At 36.0% G+C, this 24,109-nt stretch overlaps 1 protein-coding gene across 4 annotated transcripts in view; it reads right to left on the bottom strand.

Moving 5' to 3' along the window:
* The window catches only part of Gk1 (Glycerol kinase 1), a 42,159-nt gene extending 18,750 nt beyond the window's left edge, over window positions 1–23,409 (bottom strand). Inside the window, exons 1-9 of one of the 4 annotated variants that reach the window (XM_074099164.1) lie at window positions 23,185–23,409; window positions 22,544–22,591; window positions 21,842–22,112; window positions 20,828–21,001; window positions 19,233–19,380; window positions 18,195–18,346; window positions 16,811–17,059; window positions 16,214–16,383; window positions 14,854–14,989 (exon numbers count right to left, since the gene is read on the bottom strand). In XM_074099164.1, coding sequence (XP_073955265.1) covers window positions 14,854–14,989; window positions 16,214–16,383; window positions 16,811–17,059; window positions 18,195–18,346; window positions 19,233–19,380; window positions 20,828–21,001; window positions 21,842–22,112; window positions 22,544–22,587 — 1,344 coding nt within the window. In that variant the 5' untranslated portion in view covers window positions 22,588–22,591; window positions 23,185–23,409. Of the gene's footprint in view, window positions 1–14,853; window positions 14,990–16,213; window positions 16,384–16,810; window positions 17,060–18,194; window positions 18,347–19,232; window positions 19,381–20,827; window positions 21,002–21,841; window positions 22,113–22,543; window positions 22,592–22,654; window positions 22,833–23,184 lie in introns of those variants that run through there. The other 3 variants (XM_074099156.1, XM_074099179.1, XM_074099172.1) reach the window with 3 other exon arrangements.
* Window positions 23,410–24,109: the final 700 nt, after the last annotated feature.

Genomic DNA, 24,109 nt, shown 5'->3' with positions numbered 1-24,109 from the left:
AATTTATTTACACATATTCTATAAACTATACATAGAAAGATACATTAGAAAGTAATAACAAATAAAAATGGAAGACTAATAAATTGATTAACTAAGAAAAAAAAATGGTCAAGTCAGTCTGTCAGTCGGAGTGTGGTAGGGCAGCACCATCATCAAAGCCAAACAGCTTCGCTGCTGGCTTCCATTTGTGACGGGTGCCTCGAATGCACATGCTAGTCGCTCTAATTATGTAAGTTATTATACGAGCTCTCAGCCAGCCCAAGACGCAAGACAAAGATCGGTCCCAGCGAGATGAAAGTGCTTCCCCGAGGTGTTTCACAAAGGTGGCCATTTGTGTTGCAAAGACTCCATCCACGGAGGTGACAAGGGGTGTAAAAGTGGCATGAGGCAGCTCACAGGCATTGGCATATTTGTTTTGCTTTTCAGATTCGGCAGATTTTAAGACAGAAGCAACAGGGCGTGATATGTAAGAAGGAGCGTTGGTGTCTACGACACGGATATCGAATAACGCCTCCCTATGGGCAACCCACACGCCGCGGCAAGCTAAATCGCCTCGTAGGCCATTGTCACCTTCAGTGATAATTGGTTCTTTGACTACATTTCCCCATGCTTGTTGACATAATTCACAAAAGAGATCTCTTATTTCGTTATGACGTCTCGTAATTAGACCGCCAGTTTTGCAACAGAGGGCGTGATCAATATTGAAATCGATATTGCCGCATCCATCACAGGATTTTGGCATAGAGATTGGTGTTCGGTGGTAGCGTATTGAAAGGGCATCACGGAATTCATATGGAGAAAGGTCAAAATGATCTTTTCTTGTGGGTATAACGGATAACCAATTGGAGGATTTTGTTTTCATTTTGGTTGCAATTGATCTTTCAATGGCTCTTCTTTTGATGGGAGGGAGCTTGGTTAAGATAGAATCCATAAGATTGTCGTCGCGAGTTTCTTTCTGTTGATGGTATTCTTTACGTGCATCCTTGAGGGAATTATGTTGTTAAGGGGCTGTTTCACCATCCATTGACTAGCGTTAACCGACGGTTAAATGTGATGCCGTCTCCGTCTATTCGAACAAAACAAATAGAGACGGCATCACACCTAACCGCCAGTTAACACTAATCAATGGATGGTGAAACAGCCCCTAAATATTTTAAAGTAACACCTATTTCACACCGTTCTTTCCGCAACCGCTGATCAACTCCGTAGTCAATTAATTTCCGTAATAGCCTCTTTACGGAACCAGCCGAATTATTGCTAGATATACCTTATTCTCCACAAAAAGACATCGAAGACTTGGAAAAATGCTTAACGGTAGTATCTTCACGTCTACTAACGTTACACATTAATCGCACACATAAAGACAAGGTGAGCACATATTTCAACATATTTCTCAACGTTTAATTAGGATAAATATTCATACAGAATTACCAAAAGCAATTCTTGATTCTTTTAAAAATATTAGCGAACAATATGTACAATGTCAAAATGACTGAAAACAAAACATCAAATCTTTCTTCTAATTGCCATTCGACATCCTCTATACCTACAACAACCGCAATCCGATTTAGAACTCCTTTCACAAAAACTATCAAACTTAGCTGAAAACCGATCCAATAATAAAAAGGTTTACGAATAATTACAAAGGAGACGTTTGTCCGTGAGACTTCGTTCAAAAAGTCGAAGAGTTCGCAATTGCTAGAAATATTGACCATAAACGACTTCACAAAATATATCTATGACATATGGTCAGGAAGCGCATTAGATTGGTTTCGCACAAAAAAGGAAGTAGTTTCCGGTTGGGCAACTTTTAAACAAAATCTCATAGATGATTTCGAAATTCATTATTACGATTATAAATTACGTAAAACTATAGATAATCGTAAACAAAGACCGAATGAACGCATAATAATTTATTTCACAGCAATGGAGGTCCTATTTTCAAAATTGCAGGAAAAACTCTCAGAAAAAACTAAGATAGAAATATTACGCCGAAATATAAATCCAATTTATAGCTCACGCTTACTTCCAACTGATCTCACCGACATTCCGGCTCTATTAAAATTATGTAAATTGTATGAAAACTGTATCCTTATGCAAAACCCCGAACCAGAACGAAACTACAACAATACCCAGTTACATAGTGACATTCCCACGTCGTCACATTCTTATAAACCCTATATCCCAAAGTTCCCATATAAAATTCAACCAATTCAAGTAGTTAATTCCCAATCAACTACAAAACCCGGTCCAGTAAGATTTCATTGTCCACGATGTAGGACGAACGACCACCAACTTGACTAATGTACAAAGACAGACTTAGTTTGTTTCTGTTGTGGCAAAAAGGACAACGTATCCAAAATGTACAACTTGTCATAATAAACATTCAAAAAACTAATTAGGTCGACGCCACCGGAGACAAGAGGGCTGGCAGCTTCCTCGCTCAGCGTCTTGGCATCGTCATACAGCGAGGAAATGCTGCCAGCATTCTTGGAACCATGCCACAGGGGCCTTTTTTAGATTTATATTAGTTTTTAATTATTTTTACTAAGTTTTTATCAATACATCGGTGGATATCATATTCGCAAAACATGTTATTAGCAAAACTTGATATTCGCACTATATGACATTCTCAAAACATGATATTTGCAATAAATGATATTCTCAAAATATCATATTAGCAACGTATGATTTTCTTGAGACACGATATTCGCTAAACATGATATTCACAAAATACCCTAAAAGCAAAATATGATATCCGCTGAACATCATAATAGTTATACACGATGTTCGCACGACATGATATTAGTAAAACATCATATTAGATAAACATGATCTTCGCATAATATTTCGTCACAAGTGTGTTGCCTATGGTACCTACCTTATTGATTTTAAACGAAATACTCTGTTACTTTTCGAGAACATAAATTAAATATATACAGCTTTCTTATGACTGTAGAGACTAATTTCCCGAGATTTTTCTTCCCCAGTATATTTTTTTTTCCATTCGTTTTTTTCCCCAATCATTTTTTGCTATGCGAATAATTTCCTTATAGATTTTTTACCTATTCTAATAATTTTCTAGTCGTTTTTCATGCCAATGCCTGAAGACTCTAGGACTGGCCAGTTATACGGCGACTATGGCTTCCTTCCTTTCCTCTTGTTATCTATTATTATGACAAATGTCATGTTTTATTTATGTTATAATTCATCATAATTGTTCTAAGTGCGTTTTACGTAACAAGAATATTGAAAATGGATCAACCGAATTGTAGTGATGGTGAAATAAAAATTATAAAGAGCCAGAAAAATAAACCGACTCTTTTGCACGGAGGATACCGGTACAATTTTTATTTAAAAAACAAATCAGGAACGACAAATTGGCGATGTTCAAAACAGCAAGACTGCCGTACGTCTTTGACGCTAGATATAAACAATAAAATTGCGAGGCCCGCGAAGCACACTTGTGACCCTCCAGATTTTACACAAAATCTAATAGATGGGATTGTAGACGACTGCAAAAAGGAAGTGTGCGAAAATTTCGAATCCGTGCAAAAAATTTTTGAAAAAAATATACTAAAGCACGATTTTAAGGCAGAGCACGAAATTCCAAATTATGCATCAAAAAAGGATACTCTTTATAGAGCACGTAAAAGATTTTTGAATATGCAAAATTTAACAGTAACCGATTCAAAAAAATTGAAATTACCTCAAAATTTAGTTGAAGAATTTTTTGTGTTTGACGAATGTGATTCGATCGACAGGATTGTCATATTCTCAACGCTGCCACGAGATGATTTGAAAGAATATTTAAAATCTGTCAGTACTGTTTACGGTGACGGTACGTTTAAGGCTGTTCCAGCACCGTACTATCAAATGTACAGTTTCCATGTCGACGTCGCACGAAGCGAAAATGCGGTTAATTTTATACCGTTAGTCTTTGCATTACTGCCGAACAAGAAGCAGAGTACTTACGAAAGGCTTTTTGGTGTATTGAAAACTCAATTTGGACTGAACTTAAAACTATACAAATGCGATTACGAAATGGCCGTAATACAAGGCATAAAGAAGGTGTTCCCAAGCATCGAAATTAAAGGCTGCTACTATCACTTCTGTAACGCCGTTTTCAAGATGAGCGAGAAACTAAACCTTGAAAAATCGCAAGAATATAGCAAGATCACACAGTTCTGCACTTTCTTGCCACTGCTGCCTCCAAATATGATATCGTATGCTTTTCATACAATTATTGAAATGGCACCACCGTCTTCAAGCAAATTTTTGGACTACTTTAACAGACAGTGGATGAGTAATATAAACAGCAACATATTAAGTTGTTATAATCAGAAAAATAGAACCACAAATGGCGTTGAGGGTTGGCATCGGAGGCTCAACACCAAAATACAATCAAATCCACCTCTGTTTTTGTTCATATCCCAGCTGAAGAAGGAAGCAAAAATACAACAAATAAAATTGAAAAAGAATGCCGTGCACTGTCCAGAGACAAAACGGAATAGGAAAGTTATACAAAAAAATATACAAATTAACGGGATAGTGGAAGATTGCGTAAAATGCACAATTAGTATTGAGGTGTGTCTGAAACGGTTATTGGCACTAAGAGGTCACTAATAAATATAGGAGTTTAAGAAAGAAGAAAAGTCACTTATTCAGTTTTTTTTTTATGTAGACGGTTACATTGTTTTAAGTTTAAAAATAAATATGTAAAATTAATTTTAAACAGTATACTGAATAAAAAAACTAAAATTTCGCAGGCAAAACTACGTTTTGCTAACTACCCACATTAAAATAATCTAAAAAAAACAATATTGAAACGTCAGGATGCATAGTTATTGGAGCAAAGGCGATAAAATTAGTTTTTATGTTTAACTTACACAGTGTAACAAAATATGTGGTGATCCGTTTAAGGGCATATTCAGTATCGTATTCTGATTGGTGATAGGGTAGGCAACAAACGTATTACGATAATATTTTGCGAAGATCGTTATTTTGCTAATATTATGTTTCCCGAATGTCACATTTTACTAGTATAGTATTTTGAAATTGTGATGTTGAATGTCTTGCGATTATCATTTTTCACTAATATAATGTTTTGAGAATATCATGATTTGCTAGTATATTATTATGAGAATATCTTGCTTTGCGAATATGTTGTTATGAGCACATCGTGTTTTGCGAATATGATATTTTGCGAATATCATGTTTTGCGAATATGATATCCACCGACGGACGGGTTTTTATTGTTTAAATCATTTATTATGTAAAAAAAATATATATAATGCGATTTTTAATTAGATATCGAATACACCATAGCCTAAATTAGAGAGAAGAGTAATTTAATCAAAACAACCGCGACAGAATGGAACCTTTGGCTACAAAAGCTGAAATTATTTATGGAATCTTACAATACAACTTTATTAGCTACTAGCTTTTGCCCGCGATTTCGCCCGCGTGGAATAGTAACTTTGGGAAGTATTTAATTTATTTAGGATACCTATTCTGCCAATATTAGTAGGTACATAGAAACTGCTACGGTTTACCGAAAATAACCTATTTTAATACATTGCTATAAGTGCTTAAATGCCAAGTTTTATAAAGAACCATCAATTTATCTTCGACAATGACGATCTTCCATATAAAGTTTTATCCCCTATTTCACCCCCTCCCAGGAAGAATTTTTAAAAACGCTCGAACAAATATCTATTTATCTCTTATCACGTGCCCAAATGCCAAGTTTCATAAAGAACCATCGATTTATCTTCGACAATGACGATCTTCCATATAAAGTTTCATCCCCTATTTCACACCCACACAGGAAGAATTAAAAAAAAAAACGTGCGAACAAATATCTGTTTCTCTTTTCACGTGCCGAAATGGCAAGTTTAATAAACATTCATCGATTTATCTTTGATAATAACGACCTTCCATATAAACTTTCATACCCTATTTCATCCCCTCACAGGTCGAATTTTCAGAAAAGCTCAAACAAATATCAAGTTATTTATTATTAAGTGCCTCAATGCCAAGTTTCATGGTTTTATCTTCGACAGCGACGAACTTCCACCATATAAACTTTCATCCCCTATAACAACCCCTTAAAGCTTCTTTTTCGCGATAAAAGATAGCCTATGTTCTTTCCCAAGGTCTATTCTGGGGCATTTCACATGAAGCGGGCAGCGCAACAAATGACAGGTTTTGGGTTTTGTTCTTATTTGGGTCGATTGAACTCCTGTGGGACCTGAATAAATGTGCATCATTAGTTTTTTTTATTTTTAGCTTAGTTCCCAAAATATGGCACTTAGAAGAAATGGAAAAATATGAAGAACGAAATTTCCGAAAGGTATTAGTGGCGTTAATAAAACGGATTTAATAATCGATTTAGAGTATTTATTTAAGAAAAATAATTATATTTTTCTGATACTGGTAATATTAAAAAAAACATATTAAACCGAAAGATTACATTAAAATATTTTTTTTAAACATCGCCTATTTTTTTAAAAATATTTTTTACTTTAAATTATGACTTATAATGTAGAAATATTATGTAAAAAAATCTAGAATGGTATCTCGACTCGTTTAGAAGAAAGACGGACTAACGTACGGAGGTGTCGCAGGGTGCAATATACTACGCTGTTCCTCACTACGTATAAATTATTATTATTACTAATTAATTATCTTTGAATAACCATCATAACAAATAGAATTTCATTTATTTCATTAAACGTCATGAAAAAATACAATTAGTGATAAAATAAATCTATATATATATATATATATATATATTACGCGAGGCCGATTTTTGTACACGCCATCAGATCTACAGTTATGGTCCGATTTTGATAAATGATATGCCATTAGATTCGTCTGATCATGAAGAGTTGCATAAAACCCTTATTTTTTATTTTTTAACGAAAAAGTAGAAAAAAATGAATTTTAAAGAACTACTGTGCGCTAACCAACCAGCCATAGCGTGACCTGTGACCCGTCATTTGACATGAGATGAGATGACATTATAAAAATTGAATTGGATTCAAACCTATTGTAAGTTGTTCAGCATGAGAAAATATCACCTTTGAGTCGGCCAGATTATGTCCCAACAACACAACACTTAAGGTAATTACAGAATACAAAAAACATTTTGTGATTTTGTTTACAACAACGAATGCCAGACATGACATATTGTGTCAACTTTTAATTTTTTCTTTATTGCGCTCGATTATGTCTGTTGTCAGTATTGATTTATTATTTTCAATTTAAAAAAAATATTTTTACGAAATCCTTAGAAAAATATTACTTAATTTTTTCGTAATGGCTACGGAACCCTATCTCGAGCGTGTCCGACACACTCTTGACCAGTTTTTTTAAATATTTATCAAGAGGGTATAGTGCTGTCTAGTGAGTTCGCTGTTTTTAAAACACATAGTAACTTATTTTATCTTGAGGCACCAGCAGGTTGTGGTAAAACATTTGTGCAAAAAGCTCTACTAGCTCTGCGAGCGTTGGTCGCATTGCTGTTGCAGTAGCATTTACCGGTATTGCAGCTAGCTTAGTTAAAGGAGGTCGAACTCTTCACAATCAATTCAAATTGCCAATACCAATTCTTGATTCATCTGTATCTGGTGTGGTGCCTACCTTATAATTATTGATGAAGCAAGCATGATACCTGCAGCAGCTTTGACAGTAATGGATCGCATGTTTCAGGATATAACAATTAATGAAGGCAGACGACGGCAACCATTTGCTGGCGATTTTAGACAGACGCTGCCGGTAGGTAGTGCCACATGCTGGAAGGGCAGTTACCATCGAAAATTGTATTAAAAATGATTTTTTGTGGCAGTCCATGACTTTTCTAAAGCTAGACAAAAATATGCGAGTAAATGAGGGGCAAGAAGAATTTGCAAATTACTTGCTTCAAGTTGGAAATGACACATTACCAAAAGATGAATATGGATAGACAATATTAGATGGACGTCTTTTAGGTATTGGTTCGCCAATTGACTTCATATACAATGATTTAGACAACTACAACATTAGTAATATACATGAAAAAGCTATTCTCACACCCACTAATGAAATTTGTTCAAAAATTAATTTGAACGTTCTCGAGCGCATCTCAAACGAAGAAGTACCTAATTATAAGAGCGTTGATACGGTGATATCAGATGACATTAATTCTAATATTAACTTTCCGACTGAGTTTCTAAATAGTATTGAAGTAAGTGGACTTCCACGTCACGAATTTAAATTGAAAAAGGGTGTCGTTATCATGCTCATGAGAAATTTAAATACTGCTACAGGATTGATTAATGGAACTCGACTTCAGTTAATAAGCTTTTATACCAATTCACTACATTGCCTGGTTTTAACAGGTGCAAGTATAGGCAAAATAGTGCTTCTCCCAAAAATAAAGCTTAGTCCTTCAGACTATGTCCTTCCATTCAAAATGCAAAGATTTCAGTTTCCAGTTACTCTTGCATTTGCAATGACTATAAACAAGAGCCAGCCAGGGGCAATCTTTGAAAAAAGTAGCTATCTATCTACCAAAACCAGTTTTTTCTCACGGTCAGCTTTATGTCGCGCTGAGTAGGGCACAAGTATTTGAAGGTGTAAAGGTATTTATAGAGCAATCTAAAGATCAAAGAATAATCGGTCAATGTCAAGGTTTTACCACTTCAAATATAGTCTATCATGAAATTTGTTAACTCTAGAGTTGTCATCATCAATTACTTACCTACCTACCTATATATCAAAGATGCAGGGAGTCGATCAACCCTATCATCTGCTATAATTACACATCTCTCATTCCTAACCGCATATGCAGGGATGACCACCTTTTCATTAACAGAGTAATCAGTCAAGGAGGTGCTGTTCTTGCGTTGAAACCGCTTCCAACTCAGCTTCTTATCTTTTATCAGAGAGAAACAAGAAATTCTCAATAAATTGAGGAGCGACTCTTACACAGAAGATCTGCCGTATATACATCTTATATACGATGAGGTTCAATGCTTTACAGCAGCAAAATATCCTGACATGGTCATGGCTGCAAAAGCTATAGAAATATCTCAGAACAAGGATGCAAAGAACTTAGAGAGATATACTTCTAAGGCTAGCAACCATACAACGATTAACATTAATCAGTTGAGACAATTCTTGTTTTATAAGACAAATATTGGATCGATTGAGAGTGTTGATGAAGCAACAGCACTAATAATCTCTATTGTAATAAATGATTATTGTGATGATGATTATTATTTAAAATGGCCGCTTTCCTGTGATTTCCCATTTTCAGAATAAGACTTTTCTGGAATGCCAACGTTATAAGAAGGCGGATATTTTGAGGTTGCAGACATTTTGAGAATAACCGCTTTCTGAAAAGCGAACATTAGACAAAAACTGTCATTCTTGGAGACAGGCAATTTTAAATAGCTGACATATTGAGAAGCTGACATTATGCAAAAGACGTGTTGACATTCTGAAAAGCAGACATTTTGCGAAAAATACATTTTTGGACAACGGATATTTCAGGCCTGAGCCGCAGTGTCGCTAATTAGCCTTAAAAATTACACGCAAGCAACTCTATATTTCTCATTTGAAGTATTTGTTTTTTTTTTCAATGAAGGAGTTCTAGACATTTTTTGTGAAGTAATAATGATGATGGATGATGATTATAACATATTGTGAGGATCAGTCGATCTCTATTGGATCCAAAAACATTAAATTGTACATACGAACGCCATCGCACAACAAATCCGCTTGAAGGATGGCTCAGTCGATTTAGTCGAGCGAATGCGAATTACAAAGAGGACCACATTATTTGCAATTACATTTCCTTATCAAAATTCAAGTCGATGCCATAAACCGTTAAGGAGTTCTGTCCTGAGAAGGTAATTCTTCTAGGCCTAGCCCCACCACCAGAATTTCACTACCAGATTAATGTATAGTCACGAGACTTCTATAAGCAGACATAGGAATCCACGGGGCAAAATTTTATGACAGATAGTGAGTTCCTACATAGATAATCTCAATTATCGATGATTGTTCCATATAGGTACTAGTTGATCTCTCCCAGCATTGTATGTGTGTGATTTTTTTTAAAGTATTGTTCAGATGACGAGTATAAACTTTACACAAAGCTTATTTTAGATGATTTATTTAATAAGGTACACCGACAACAAACATATGACCGCTAGATTATAGCTAGGGTGTAACATTGCCCTATGAAATAGTTATTCTTCATCAAACCTCTTTAGATAATTAGATAGACGATTCTTACCTACTTAGACACTCACTATGAAACAATACTTGTCAATATCGTCGGACAGTGCTATTATTTTATATTCAAGAGTGAAAATAGAAAATGCCTCCTAAAAAATACAAGACTTACTGCAAAAACATCCTGAAATAAAGAAGCGTACTGTAATAAATGTCAAGTCAGCCTCCATTCCAAAAAAATATTCCCTTGTTAAGTTATTTACCAAATATACCCCTACCACCACAACCAACAATTATAAGATGGGGCACATGGTTACAAGCAGTAAACTATTATGCTGAATATTTTCATGATGTAAGACGAGTAATGAATTCGTTTTCTGTATCAGATTACATCACAGTTAGAAAAGCCAAAGCTGCAATAAATAAATCGACTCTTCAGGGTGAACTTTAGTTAATTGCCGAAAATTTGGATATTAGGTATTCAAAATTCTATAACAAAATTACAATCACCATGTCTGTCACTAGACTTTGGTGTTCAAATGGTAAAGAAAGAACAGACTAAATTGTCTAAAATATATTTACACGAAAAAGGGAAAATTATTTACAATAAATTTAAAAACGTTTTTGACAATACTCCGGGTACGACACATTGGAGAAAATAAATATGCTACAAAAAGGTGAAGAAATCACTTTACAACCGAAAAACAGACGAAGTACAATAGATAACTTTATGAAATTTTGTTATGCCCCTATTACCACCACAGAAATCGAAAAGTCATTCAGCCACCTGAAATGGATTCATCAGTCAAGACGGGGATGTTTATCGCCCGAAATTTGGAACAAATTTTGATTGTTTATTTAAAAAACAGAAGATGGAACAGTAATGAAGAAAAATAATTATGATGAGTAAAGTTTCCAAAATCGTTTTAAAAAAAAAGAAGAAAAGAATTACGTTATTATTTTGTTACATTTGTACACTTAATGAAAACCTATTGTTACAAACAAAACTTGGAGTGATCACTAGTATATGGAACAAACATCGATAATTGAGATTATCGATATAGGAACTCACTACCTGTCATAAAATTTTGCCCCATGGATTAATATGCCTGTATATAAGTACGCCAAATTTCAAGTATTTAAGGTGATTAATAAATAACAAATACGATTAGTATAATACCTACACTACAACAATAATAAGTAGGTATAAGCGACCGAGGTGAAATTCAACTCAAAATATTTGCGGCTAACTAAATAGGCGATTAACCCATGCTATAACAAAATTCGCTATCGCGGTAAAACGCGAATAGGTGAATAGCAACAAGAAATTAATGTTTTTGAGGTACACGACTATAAAAGTGAAGAATGGCCATGTTCCAGCCCGGACCATAACCCTCTAAATTAAACGGTCGTGCGTGCCGCCAGTGACGACTAGCCTCGTAGTTTGAAAGCCTGTGTTCATGCCAAAGGAGTCAATTTTGAATAATATTAGCAGACGTAGATTGTCTGTACCTACTTTCTTTTATTAACCCCCCACGCAATAAGAGGGGTGTTATAAGTTTGATCGCTATGTGTGACTGTGTGTCTGTCTGTGGCACCGTAGCTCTTAAACGGGTGGACCGAATTGAATGCGGTTTTTTTTATTAGAAAACTGGTTTTCTAGCGATGGATCTTCGACATGTTTTATCAAAATCGGTTCAGCCGTTTCAAGATCATCAGCTCTTTTGTTCGCTGCGGTAGAAATCTTGGACGCATAATGGGTATTTACTTTACTTTCAAACATATTTGGGACCTAAAATTTGAAACACCCATGGTATGCTATATACGAGGGCGACACTGAAAGTTTTTAGAACTGGCCACTTGTAAACAATATAATAAAAAAGTAAGTTTAAATTTTGAAAATGGAACTCTTTGCCAATATTATAGAGTATGTATTTCGTTCATTTATAATTTGTTTTACGATTTGGCGGCAAATTTAAAATTGACTGTGTCACGTCAACATGAATTTAACGCGAGAAAATTTTCGTGCAATGATTTTTTATGGCTCGATGTAATTTAAGTCATCAAGAAAGCTATGATAGACTTAGATTGGCGTTTAATGATGAAGCCCCATCTTGTGCGACCATTTACAACTGGTTTAAAGAGTTTAAATTTCTAATCTCACCGATGATCTGCGTGAGGAACGGCCTTCTACGGCGACGACTGAAAATAACATCAGTGTTGTGCGGCGTATGATAGAGACTGACAAAAGAGTGATGTATCAGCAGATTCGGACAAGCTTAGGTATCGGTATGAGACATGTGCATAAAATCCTCCCTGAACATTTAGCGATCAGGAAGCTCTGTGCGAGGTGGATACCTCATAATTTGACCGAGGCCCAAAAACTCCGTCGCGTTGATTGGTGTCGTGAAATGATTCAAAGATTTAACGGAGGTGACTCAAATGCTGTATTCGACATACGGGTGACGAAAGCTGGGTTTACTGTTATGATCCAGAAACCATGAGACAATCTGCTTAATGGGTGTTTCCTTTCGAGGAGTTGCCAACAAGTGAAGAGAGGTCGAAGCGTGAGAAAAAAGATGGTGGCCTCGTTCTTCGGAAGGACAGGTCACTATGCGACAATTGTTTTAGAGGATCAAAAAACAGTTACTGCAGAGTGGTACACTAACAATTGTTTGCCACTTGTATTGGAAAAAGTTTGGGAGAAACGACCTCGAAGTAGGATCCTTCTTCACCACGACAACGCCTCGTCGCACACCGCCAGGCGAACGATCGACTATTTAGTGACGTCAGACGTGGAATTACTGGGTCACCCGCAGTATAGCCCCGACCTCGCACCTTGCGATTATTATTAATTCCCGAAAATAAAAGAAAAACTTCGAGGAAAACTTGAAAACCGAGGAAGCAGTGGGTGCGATTCAAAAGGCCGTCGAAGAGACCCCTAAGAACGAGTGGGCTAAGTTCTTTTCTCAGTGGTTCCATCGGATGCAGCGGTGTATTGATGTGAATGGACACTATTTTGAAAAGATATAATAAAACTAATAACTTGCTAGTTTGCTCAGTTTTTGATTTTCTAAGAACTTTCAGTTTGACCCTCGTAACTATGCAAGATTATGGAATTCTGGGCCTGATGCTGCCAAGATATCCAGAACACTAGTAGGTACACTCTTGATAAAACTATAGCAGATATATCGAGTTTGCATTCGTTTTGATCAGTAATTGATTCTATATACAATGCAGTGGTGGCAACACGACGAGCTGATGCTGCAGCTAGGATATTCAGCACACCAGTATACTCTGTAAAAAATAATAGCACATACGTCGTGTTTGGATTCGTTTTGATCTGTAATTGATTCTACATACAATGCAGTGGTGGCAACACGACGAGCTGATGCTGGAGCCGGGATATCCAGCACATCAGTATAAGTACTCTTGAAAAAATAATAGCACATATATCGTGTTTGATTCCTTTTGATCAGTATTTGATTCTACATACAATGTAATGGTCGCAACACGATGAGCTGGTGCTGCAGCCAGGATATCCAGCACACTAGTACACTCTATAAAACATAATAGCACATGTCGTGATGGATTCGTTTTGATCAGTAATTGATTCTACATACAATGCAGTGGTGGCAACACGACGAGCTGATGCTGCAGCCAGGATATCCAGCACACCAGTATACTCTTGAAAAAATAATAGCAGATATGTCGTGTTTGATTCCTTTTGATCAGTATTTGATTCTACATACAATGCAATGGTGGCAACACGATGAGCTGATGCTGCAGCCAGGATATCCAACAAACTAGTACACTTTAAAAAAATATATACCAGTTTAAAATACATGAAATAAAAAACTTATTTTTAAAAAAACCCCCCGACACCAAAAAACGCTAGTAAAAATAAAAAAAACGCCCGAAAAAAAAAGGCGACAAAAAAACGCCGCCAAAAAAAGACAACTAAAAAGTAAAAAATAATTATGCACTACCTAGCTGTTGCCCGCGACTTCATCTGCGAAAAATTCGTTTATCCCTATCCCGCGGGGACTATGCTGATTTCCCGCAAAATTAGCCTAAGTTAATTTAGTATAAGTACATAGTATTTTTTTTTCTAAGCGTTGTCGGTGTCGGGGTACCGCTAAGGTTAATACTTTAAAAAAAATACAACATATGTACTTTAGTTTCCTGTTAACCTTAGCGGTACCCCGACACCGACGACGCTTAGATAAAAAAAATATTACTAGGTACTTATACTAAATTAACTTAGGCTAATATTGCGGGAAATCAGCATAGTCCCCGCGGGATAGGGATAAACGAATTGTTCGCAGACGAAGTCGCGGGGAACAGCTAGGTAGTGCATAATTATTTTTTACTTTTTAGTTGTCTTTTTTGGCGGCGTTTTTTTGTCGGCGTTTTTTTATTTTTGTTTTATAGGTTCATCCTTGATTAATTATTCATTTTTATATTTCATTTAGATTATCCTAGTAACGGAACTTACAAAACAACTAGGTTAACAGCACTGCAGGTATCGATCACATAAAAAAACAGGAATCAAACATACGGAATTAGAATGGAATACAGGAATTCAACATATTCGTAATTAATTGACGGTTAACTTTTTCATACCTTCAATAACTGTAGAGGTATACCACAATCTTCGTTCATAGCGTCCAAGATGTCTCTCACTTGGAAGCAGACGGCCTCTAGCGCAGCTTTTATAATGTGCGACGAATTAGTGTCTTCCGTGATGCCACAGATTACCCTGAAATCAAGAGACACTTCTTTATAGATTTAGCAAGGTTAAGTCTCAGACATCTCCAGGTTATCAGCTCTAAACAAAGTGCTCAGTATAACAATGATAAGCGATTTAAATCAGTATTTAAACCAGGACGAAAAAATAAGGCTGTTTTAAGCTTAAATTAATTTCTCACAACCAAGCAGTAAAATTACTAAATAACTAAAATTATATCCATCTGGGAAATTTCTTAGCGATACGGAAGCGAAAAGTATAACTGTTGTAACAGCAATTAGAAAATTGCAAATACACATTGTTTCAGCCCGCAGACTTACAATTTCAAGTTGGCCAACTAAATTGTAATAGACCAGTAACTTAATTGATAGCCCGCCATATATCCAACTAAATTACTACTATTAGGGGCTGTTTCACCAACCATTGATTAGTGTTAACTGACGGTTAAATGTGATGCCGTCTCCGTCTACTCGAACAAAACAAATAGAGACAGCATCACATTTAACCGACAGTTAACACTAATCAATGGATGGTGAAACAGCCCCTTAGTAAACAGTGTTAGTTGGCCAACTTGAAATTGTAATTCTGTTTTGATTTGCTGGATAAGTAGGAAGACAGAGCAAGGTATTAAGGTTTCCTTACAGCGCCCAATAGGGGTTCAAGCTTCACGTCTTTCTCAAGGCAGCGAAGCGATGGTAGGTAAAGAAGAGGAGCGAAAGGATACAGCGAGAAGACAGGGCTACCATAAATTTAATACTCTGCTTAACGATTGATTCAACCCAACCTTATTTTTCCAAGACTTCTTATTGGTTGTGCTATTAAGAGCTTATTCTTCACCACATATTCTAGCAAATTGGGAGTCGGAAAACATAATTAGTGGATATTTTCTCGATACATTTGAGGTCTTCGTTTCCAAAAATACTTCGTTTCCATAAATATTTTTTTTTTACTTGACTGGATGGAAAACGAGCAAGTGGGTCTCCTGATGGTAAGAGATCACCACCGCCCATAAACATCTGCAACACCAGGGGTATTGCAGATGCGTTGCCAACCTATAGGCCTAAGATGGGATACCTCAAGTGCCAGTTATTTCACTGGCTGTCTTACTCTCCACGCCGAAACACAACAGTGGAAGCTCTGCTGCTTCACGGCAGGATTAGCGAGCAAGATGGTGGTAGCAATCCGGGCGGACCTTGCACAAGGTCCTACCACCTGCTTGGTGTCATATAAACTCACCCTCTTGCATCCTGCCTCCAGTAAGGTGCATACAACCCGCTGAATGCTGGCACGAAAACAACGCTACCGTTTTCAGATGCTTTCTCAGCAAGCTCTTTCGATTCTTTAGCACTTTCTAACAAACCTATATTATCTTTCAACCACCCTAAAGCAGCACCGGCGATAGCCACCTGTAAGAATAAAATTATCATAGACACGATTTTTATTTTATTTTAAGGATACCTAATTTGACAGAGTAGACTACCATTAAAAAACTATCCAAGTGAGAGTCGGACTCGAGCACCGGGGGGATACAAGTCTAGGTATCTATGAATGTCCATGTCCAGTATCAACAGAGACCCTGTCCTTCGCAAAATGTATGCAATTCGGGATCACTTTGGAAGGTTACTGACATAGATTCTTCTCTGTTCTCTTTTGTTCCCACTGTTGGTGTTGTCCTTCCTCATAATCAAAGCGAAAAGCAGAATGTAGAACTTGTCAACAAAACACAACTTATGTATATACATAACATATACAACACTGTCATGAGGGGACAAACAAAAAATATTTAAATATAATATTTAATAGGACTTTATTCAAATAAAAAAGATAACTAACCGAACCTTCTAAAGCGTAAACTGGAGGATTCTTGCTTCCCAATTGGAATGCAATAGTTGTAAGCAAACCCCTGCTGGAGCTGACTCGAATGTCACCAGTATTGTAAAGAACGAAGCAGCCAGTGCCGTACGTGGCCTTGGCCTGGCCTCTTTGGAGGCACATCTGCCCTACTAATGCTGCCTGCTGATCGCCAAGGCACCCTGATATCGGGATGTCCTTAAGAGGGCCGTCAGCAATGCAACCATAAACCTAAAAATTAAATAATAATAGAAAAACCAGCCAAGTCCGAGTTGGACTCGCCTAAGAAGGGTTCCGTACCATTATCTATACAATTACAATTAATATTTCTATTAGACATTAGCATAAACACGGCAAATAAATCAAGTTTGTTGGATGGGAGCCCCCCCTAAATATTTATTTAGTAATAAATACTTAAGTTATTTCAAGGATCGTAAATTTTGCTACTTTAGGATCCCACTAAATAATAAAACTCATTTGATGACGAGACTGCGCTGAGTTTATCACGTTGGTCGGCGTCCTTACTCGCTATGGGTACTGGCAGAATACCAGCGCTGCGGCTTACCGCAGCACAATGCTGAGCCAGCGCCTGTTCTTCAGTGCATCACATGGCTTCTCATTTATGTGTCTGATCTATTTAATTGTTACTTAATTATTTTTTTTTATTTGCTATCGCAATTACCTTGTTTCGGGCATAATTTTAAGTGCTGAATTGTTAATGTTTTTACTCTTTAGTTACTAAGCCATGTCTTTGTTTTAAAGAATAATGATTATGTCTATCTATCTATCTATATATTTTTAAAGTGATTATACAACTAAATATTCTGTGAATATTTTAAGCGTCTACCTGTTGCCGTTATTAATATCAAGCAAAAAACGGCAAAAAAATCACGTTAGTTGTATGGGAGCTCCCACTCCCTCTTAAATATTTACTTTATTCTGTTTTTAGTATTTGTGAAAATTTAAAGTGCCTAACTATTACGGCTTAAGTGACAGAGCCCTGTGACGGACGGACGGACGGACGGACAGACAGACAGACAGCGGAGTCTCAATAATAGGGTTGGTACCCGTTGGGTATGGAACCCTAAAAATATATTATTAGGTATTAAACTGTTACTAAACGCTGTATTTGAATGTGTTGCAGTTCCATATGGGTTGTGAACATTTAAAAACATACGTAAGTATTGAAACACATACACATAAATTGGAAATTCTATGTAATTTTGAAGTTTTACATTTTAAAGATAAGCACATGCTGATATAGTCTGTTGATATTGACATTACATGGGACTTACTAATTCAACAATTTTAAGAAATTATTTTAAATTTCAGTTGCTATTCATCATAAAGAAGTGGAAATAAATACCTCTGAACTTGACTTAATTTCTGGCAATACAGACTTGTTGATTTCAAAGAACTTCAGTAATAAAGGGTCCCATTTCAAATTTTCTATATTCATGAGCATAGTTCTTGATGCATTAGAAACATCCGTGACATGCTTTCCTCTGGTGGGGCCACCTGAAAAAATCAGTCAAAATTTAGTATAACTCGCACACTTGAGGGAAAATAAGTTTATGAGTTTTAGGGGCTGTTTCACCATCCATTGATTAGTGTTAACTTGCGGTTAGGTGTGATGCCGTCTCTATTTGTTTTGTTCGAATAGACGGAGACGGCATCACATTTAACCGCCGGTTAACGCTAATCAATGGATGGTGAAACAGCCCCTTATTTTATTATTATTTATAACTTGACACTGCCAGACGGACAGATAAGATAACAGAGATTCCTGTGGTGGTCTCTTTTATAAAACTGGCTTTTGCCCGCGGCTGGCTTTTGCGCGCTGTTCTCTGGCCTGGCCTATAAACTATCTCTATGCCAAAAATCACGTCGATCCGTCGCTCCGTTACGACGTGAAAGACGGACAAACATACAAACACACACACTTTCGCATATTCGTATGGATATATTATTATTATGGAACAATATGGATATTGAATCATATAAGGAAATAAAGTTTTAAAAAATGATTAAGAAATTATACTAATATGTGCAACTACAAATGTTTCTAACAATTTTATTTAACAAGATACCTACCTACATTAAAGTTTCACAATGATAATAGTGATATAAATAAAATAATGATTGAACACCGCTCAAGTTTGTGCAATAATAGATATGAAATTATCTTTTACCTGTTTTACACCATAAAGTTATTGATGTCACAATATAGGTGCTACCTATTGCTGAGCCCTGCAGCAATAGTCACAAAGAAAATACCTACCTCAGTTTATGTGACATAAAAATCTATCTATCTTTTCTTACTTTTAAAATGACAATCTTTCTCATCTGTAGTTTCAAATGAATTTTGCCAAAATGAAATGTTTCCATTAAAAATAAAACATACCTGTAAGGTTCCAAATGATCCATGTGTCAACAGTACCAAAGCAACATGTGCCATTCTTCATTGCTTGCTTCACAGCATCCACATTATCAATGAGCCACCTCAGTTTAACAGCACTGAAGTACGGCGACAGAGGCAGCCCACACAACGGCTGAAGATAAACACAAAATAAAAATAACCTTTATTCTCTGACACATAGTTTGTTGACCCCAACCATGTTCGTATCAGGTTCTCTTCAGGACAAAGGCCTCATCCAGCCGCTGCCATTCTTCTCCATCCCTCACATAGTAAACATGTCTACACTCAAATAAATTACAATTGCAAATATGGTATCTAATATGGATTTTTTACAAATACATTATTATAAATTTAAATGTGAAATCAACTTCTCTGGTTTCTCTGCTACCTTTTCTGTATTCATACTTAAACTGTTGAACTAGATTACTCGCAGTATGTAGTTCTTGTAGTTCCTTTTTTTTCATCCTAATTCTCCTATTTTGTATAGTGAATAATCTGCTGAACTTAGTCAAAATCATTATAGCAACTCCAGTTATAACATACATATTGGATGTAATAACAAAGAAAAAAGTCCCAACACAATCTTATATGCCAAATTAACACTAGTTATAAGGACCAACAGTGTAAATGACCAAATATTGCTGTCCCTTCTATGTTGTATAAACAGTTTTGACTATATTTGGATGACATTTGGTATGGTATGAGTGGACATAGCGGTCTTTATCTTGGGAAATTGGATAGTTCATGTATGATAGTCATAGAGAAATTCTGCAGAGATGAAATCATGTTCATCAGCTATAACAAAATAAGCAGATATAAGACTGTCTGATGTTTTTTTGAGAAGGGTTATCTATCATTCTCTTTTTCTCAAGTCATAGCCATTTTCTCTGCATGTCTGTTACTTTACACCTATTTGATATTTTACTCTTAACTAATAACTAATAACCTGTGGCACCTTTGTTGGTCAAAGTATAGATGCAATTAAGAGTGTTTATACCTGCTGAGCTGGCAATGTTACTTTTTTTTTTTTTTTAGTTTTTTCTCGAATATTCCATAAAAATTGAATGAAAATTAAAAATGTGGTCTCATAGAATTCTTCTTAATATAATAATATAAGTTAATGTGTCTACTCCAAATTTTTTTTGTGATAGACTTATATATTCTTTTAAACAAACAAATGTTTATTGACAGTTTTTAAAGAAAATAAAAGTCTATCACAAATAATAATTGGAGTAGACACATTAACTTATGTATTAAGAAGAGTTCTATCAGACCACATTTTTAATTTTCATTAATTTTTTATGGAATAATTGAGAAAAACTAACAAAAATGCAAGGTTGCCAGCTCAGCAGGTATAAATGCTCTAAAGTTGTATTGTATGTTTGTGCCCGAACACATAAATAAATAAAATTAAGTATACAGATTGACTAGTCTCTACCACACTAACTCATGGAATCATTCAATACGTCAGTTGGTTCAATGCTGCATGTGGATCATCCATTTGAATTTTGTCTCAAGACTTTGCAGTCAATATTTGTGGGGTTTAAATCCGGACAACAACATGTATTTATAAGAATTACCTTAAGATAGTTTTGATTTCTAGTCTTGTTAGGAACAGTGTCAAGAAGTTTGTCTATGGTAGCAGTAGTCCTCATATCCAGCCACACTATAGCATTATGGAGTGGCTGTCCAGTGTTCCTGTCCCAAACTATTGTGGTCTCCCTCTGATTTGTAACGCCAACTGCTAGAATATCCTAGAAAATAAATGTATTTATGTATGTAAATACTTTATTGTATATAAAACACAAAAATAATACAAAAAGAAAACAACAAAACAAAAGAGTACAAAGACGAACTTATCCCTAAAACGGATCTTTTCAAGCTAACTTAAACAGGAAAGGAAAACTTAAAGATAGGCAAACAGTAATTTATGCACAGTGAGAAGAAAGATTGAATAACGGATTGATTGTGTTGTCACAGCTAGAATAAGACGAGAGTAAGAATGAAAACAAGATAAGTTTTTATTTTATTAATCAAAGCTGAATTGCAATAAAATAAAATTATATACCTATTATTACTGGGATAGTGTAACTATTTGCTTGTACCTATGTTATTACGCAGGGCCATATTTTTACTATAATTTTTTTGTTCAGCACAAGAGTTTGCAACATACATACACCACAGCTGTGTATTTCTATGCAAGATAAATTTATCAAAAGCATTACCTACTTATTTTCCTAGCCTTGGCTTTACCAAGTACAGTCACCTGTCACCTACATTTAATATTGTCACAATAGAGCATGCAAAAATATCTGACATCCTACCGCCCCTATAATAAATAGTTGTTTCAGATATTCATGCACACTTTGTTATGTCCAATATTGGTGCTGCTAACCATAAAATAACTTTCTTATTGAAGGAGTTTTCTTCGAAAATTTTTGGTAGATGGAAAACCTTACACAATGCGACTGCATGTGGCTTTATCAGTTAAGATTCTCATAAAATATATTGAATACAAATTTTTTGAGTCAAGTCCAGCGCAAATCAAGCCTATCGCGAGCCAAAATATATAATAAAATAACAATTGTCCATACCTTGATCCGGCCGCCCAATGCCACTAATTTCTCGCAGGCTTTTTGAATACACGTTGTAACCACTTCCAGGATGGCGAACGGATCCTGTTCCACCCATCCCTCTTGAGGGAAGTGCTGATCTAAAGACTTTTGGTGCAATGCGACCACATCAGAAGAGTTTGCTTTGAAAATAATAAACCTGGCGCTAGAGGTGCCCTCATCAATGGCGCCGACCAGAGGTCCAAATTTTCCATAATCAGACATTTTCCACGCGGTAACTTCTAATAATGACCTGTTACGACACGATACGGATTAATTAAATAGGATGATACAATTTATCCTTATCTAAATTAGTGCGACGGCGCCGCTCCGCTTATCATTATCACAAACAACAACCCCACCAACCAGCCCACCACACATAACTATACTATAATTTTGCCAATTATTGGCAGTTGACTGGCTTGGCACTCATAGCTTGGCACCCACCCACCACTTATTATTCAATTAACCTATTCATAGCGAGCCGATCGCGTTGTACTTTTTTCATTTGGGCGGTTAATTGTAGCGCGATACGTCAACATGAAACACAAATTACAGTTTTGGTTTGACATAACCAATAAACTCCTCGTCTCACTTCTCACATCAAAACCTACTACCTACATAGGTACTTATACTCTTTGACCTACTAGCAAAGAGTAAGTATTAGTTCCTTCCCATACCTACCTACTGGCAAAATTTCCTCCAACCTCCAACGGACAGAGCCACATTTTTCTAAAAACAACAACAATATTTAGCGGTGTAGTGTACCTATGTACTTATTTGAATTGAAATTACCTGTTACATTAAAAAATTTCTTCGGTAAATCGAATGCACAGTAAAAAGTGCGTTGCGTTCTTTTTATTTGTTTACTTAGTCTTCTCTCTCTTTTTTTGTTTTGCTTTGCTATGTTATTTGCTATGCCACAATACCATTACTTACATAAATACAATACAATCACAGACTACTAAGAGATACTAACGTATAATAACTATAACACAATGTATTCACCAATCGACCACAAAAAATCCATGTAAATTGTACCAATGTCAAGGTGCAATACGACCATCGGAGCACATTTTGACAGCAAGCAATAAGATTGATCATTTCTACACCGTATAACGCTCGCTAACTGATAACACAAATCTATTCATCGATTTGATTGGATTCCTAACGATACAGTAACACAGCATTGTGGACACGCTAATAATGCCGATCCTAATCCAAAAGAGTACAAAGAGCAGTATAAGCATTACTGGTCCCCCACATGTCACATAAGGTAAGGTAAAAAATAAAAAATACGAGAAAAAAGGATACAATACACATACCGAAGCCGCAATCACGCAATCTTTAATTTACGATTGTCAACAGCACTGAAGTAGTTGCATGAATGACGTAGTTGTACATTACTAATAATTAATATAAGTAATAAATTGCTTTTGAATTTAAAGTAACGTGATCATAAAGTTTTTCATAAAAAAAAATTACACTAAAGAAAAGAAGGGTGTAGTTATTGTACGACCTGCACCTGGACAATGCTCGACCGATTTTGTACAACTTGATAATTCAATGACATGTTACTTGGAACACGGGTCGAGCTTTATCATCCTGTACCGATAATGTTCAAGGTGCTAATGGACAACCTGATTTTATACGACCTAAAAATCGGAGCACACTTTTGACAGCAAGCAATCGATTCACACGATTGATCATGTTTTTCGGGTTCACCGAATATTAACAAATTTAGTAGAAACTAAATTAATTTGGTCCTGGCGCATCGCCGGCCGCTGCTGCGGCACGCTCGATACGCTCGCTCGGGCCGCGCATTGTGGTCACAATTGGACCTGACACAACCTAACACAAATCTATGGTCATTCGATTCGATTGGATTCCGTTTATAACGACTTACAATAACAGGTCGAGCATTACCATCCCGAGCAAAAACTTGGACACCCTAATAATGCACGACCTAATATTGTGCGACTTGATAATTCTAATTCAAAATGAGTTCGTATTATCTGATCGTACAGTGATGTGATGGCTTAGCAGTATAGGGTCGAGCATTACTGGTCCCCGAAAAGAAAGGAGGGTGCGAAGCAGGGCTTGTTAACGTTACCAAATTCACACTATAAGTAACGTTAAATAACGGTATAAATCATAAAAATACCTAGTACCGGTATTAGTATTTAACGTTAATTGATAACTTAACATTATTTAACGTTACCTAAATACCGTTATTTTTACCGGTAAATT

Source organism: Choristoneura fumiferana, chromosome Z, assembly GCF_025370935.1.
Source record: "Choristoneura fumiferana chromosome Z, NRCan_CFum_1, whole genome shotgun sequence".
Classification (NCBI taxonomy): domain Eukaryota; kingdom Metazoa; phylum Arthropoda; class Insecta; order Lepidoptera; family Tortricidae; genus Choristoneura; species Choristoneura fumiferana.
Note: the sequence above shows the minus strand (reverse complement) of the source record. Positions and strands in the feature narration are given on the sequence as shown.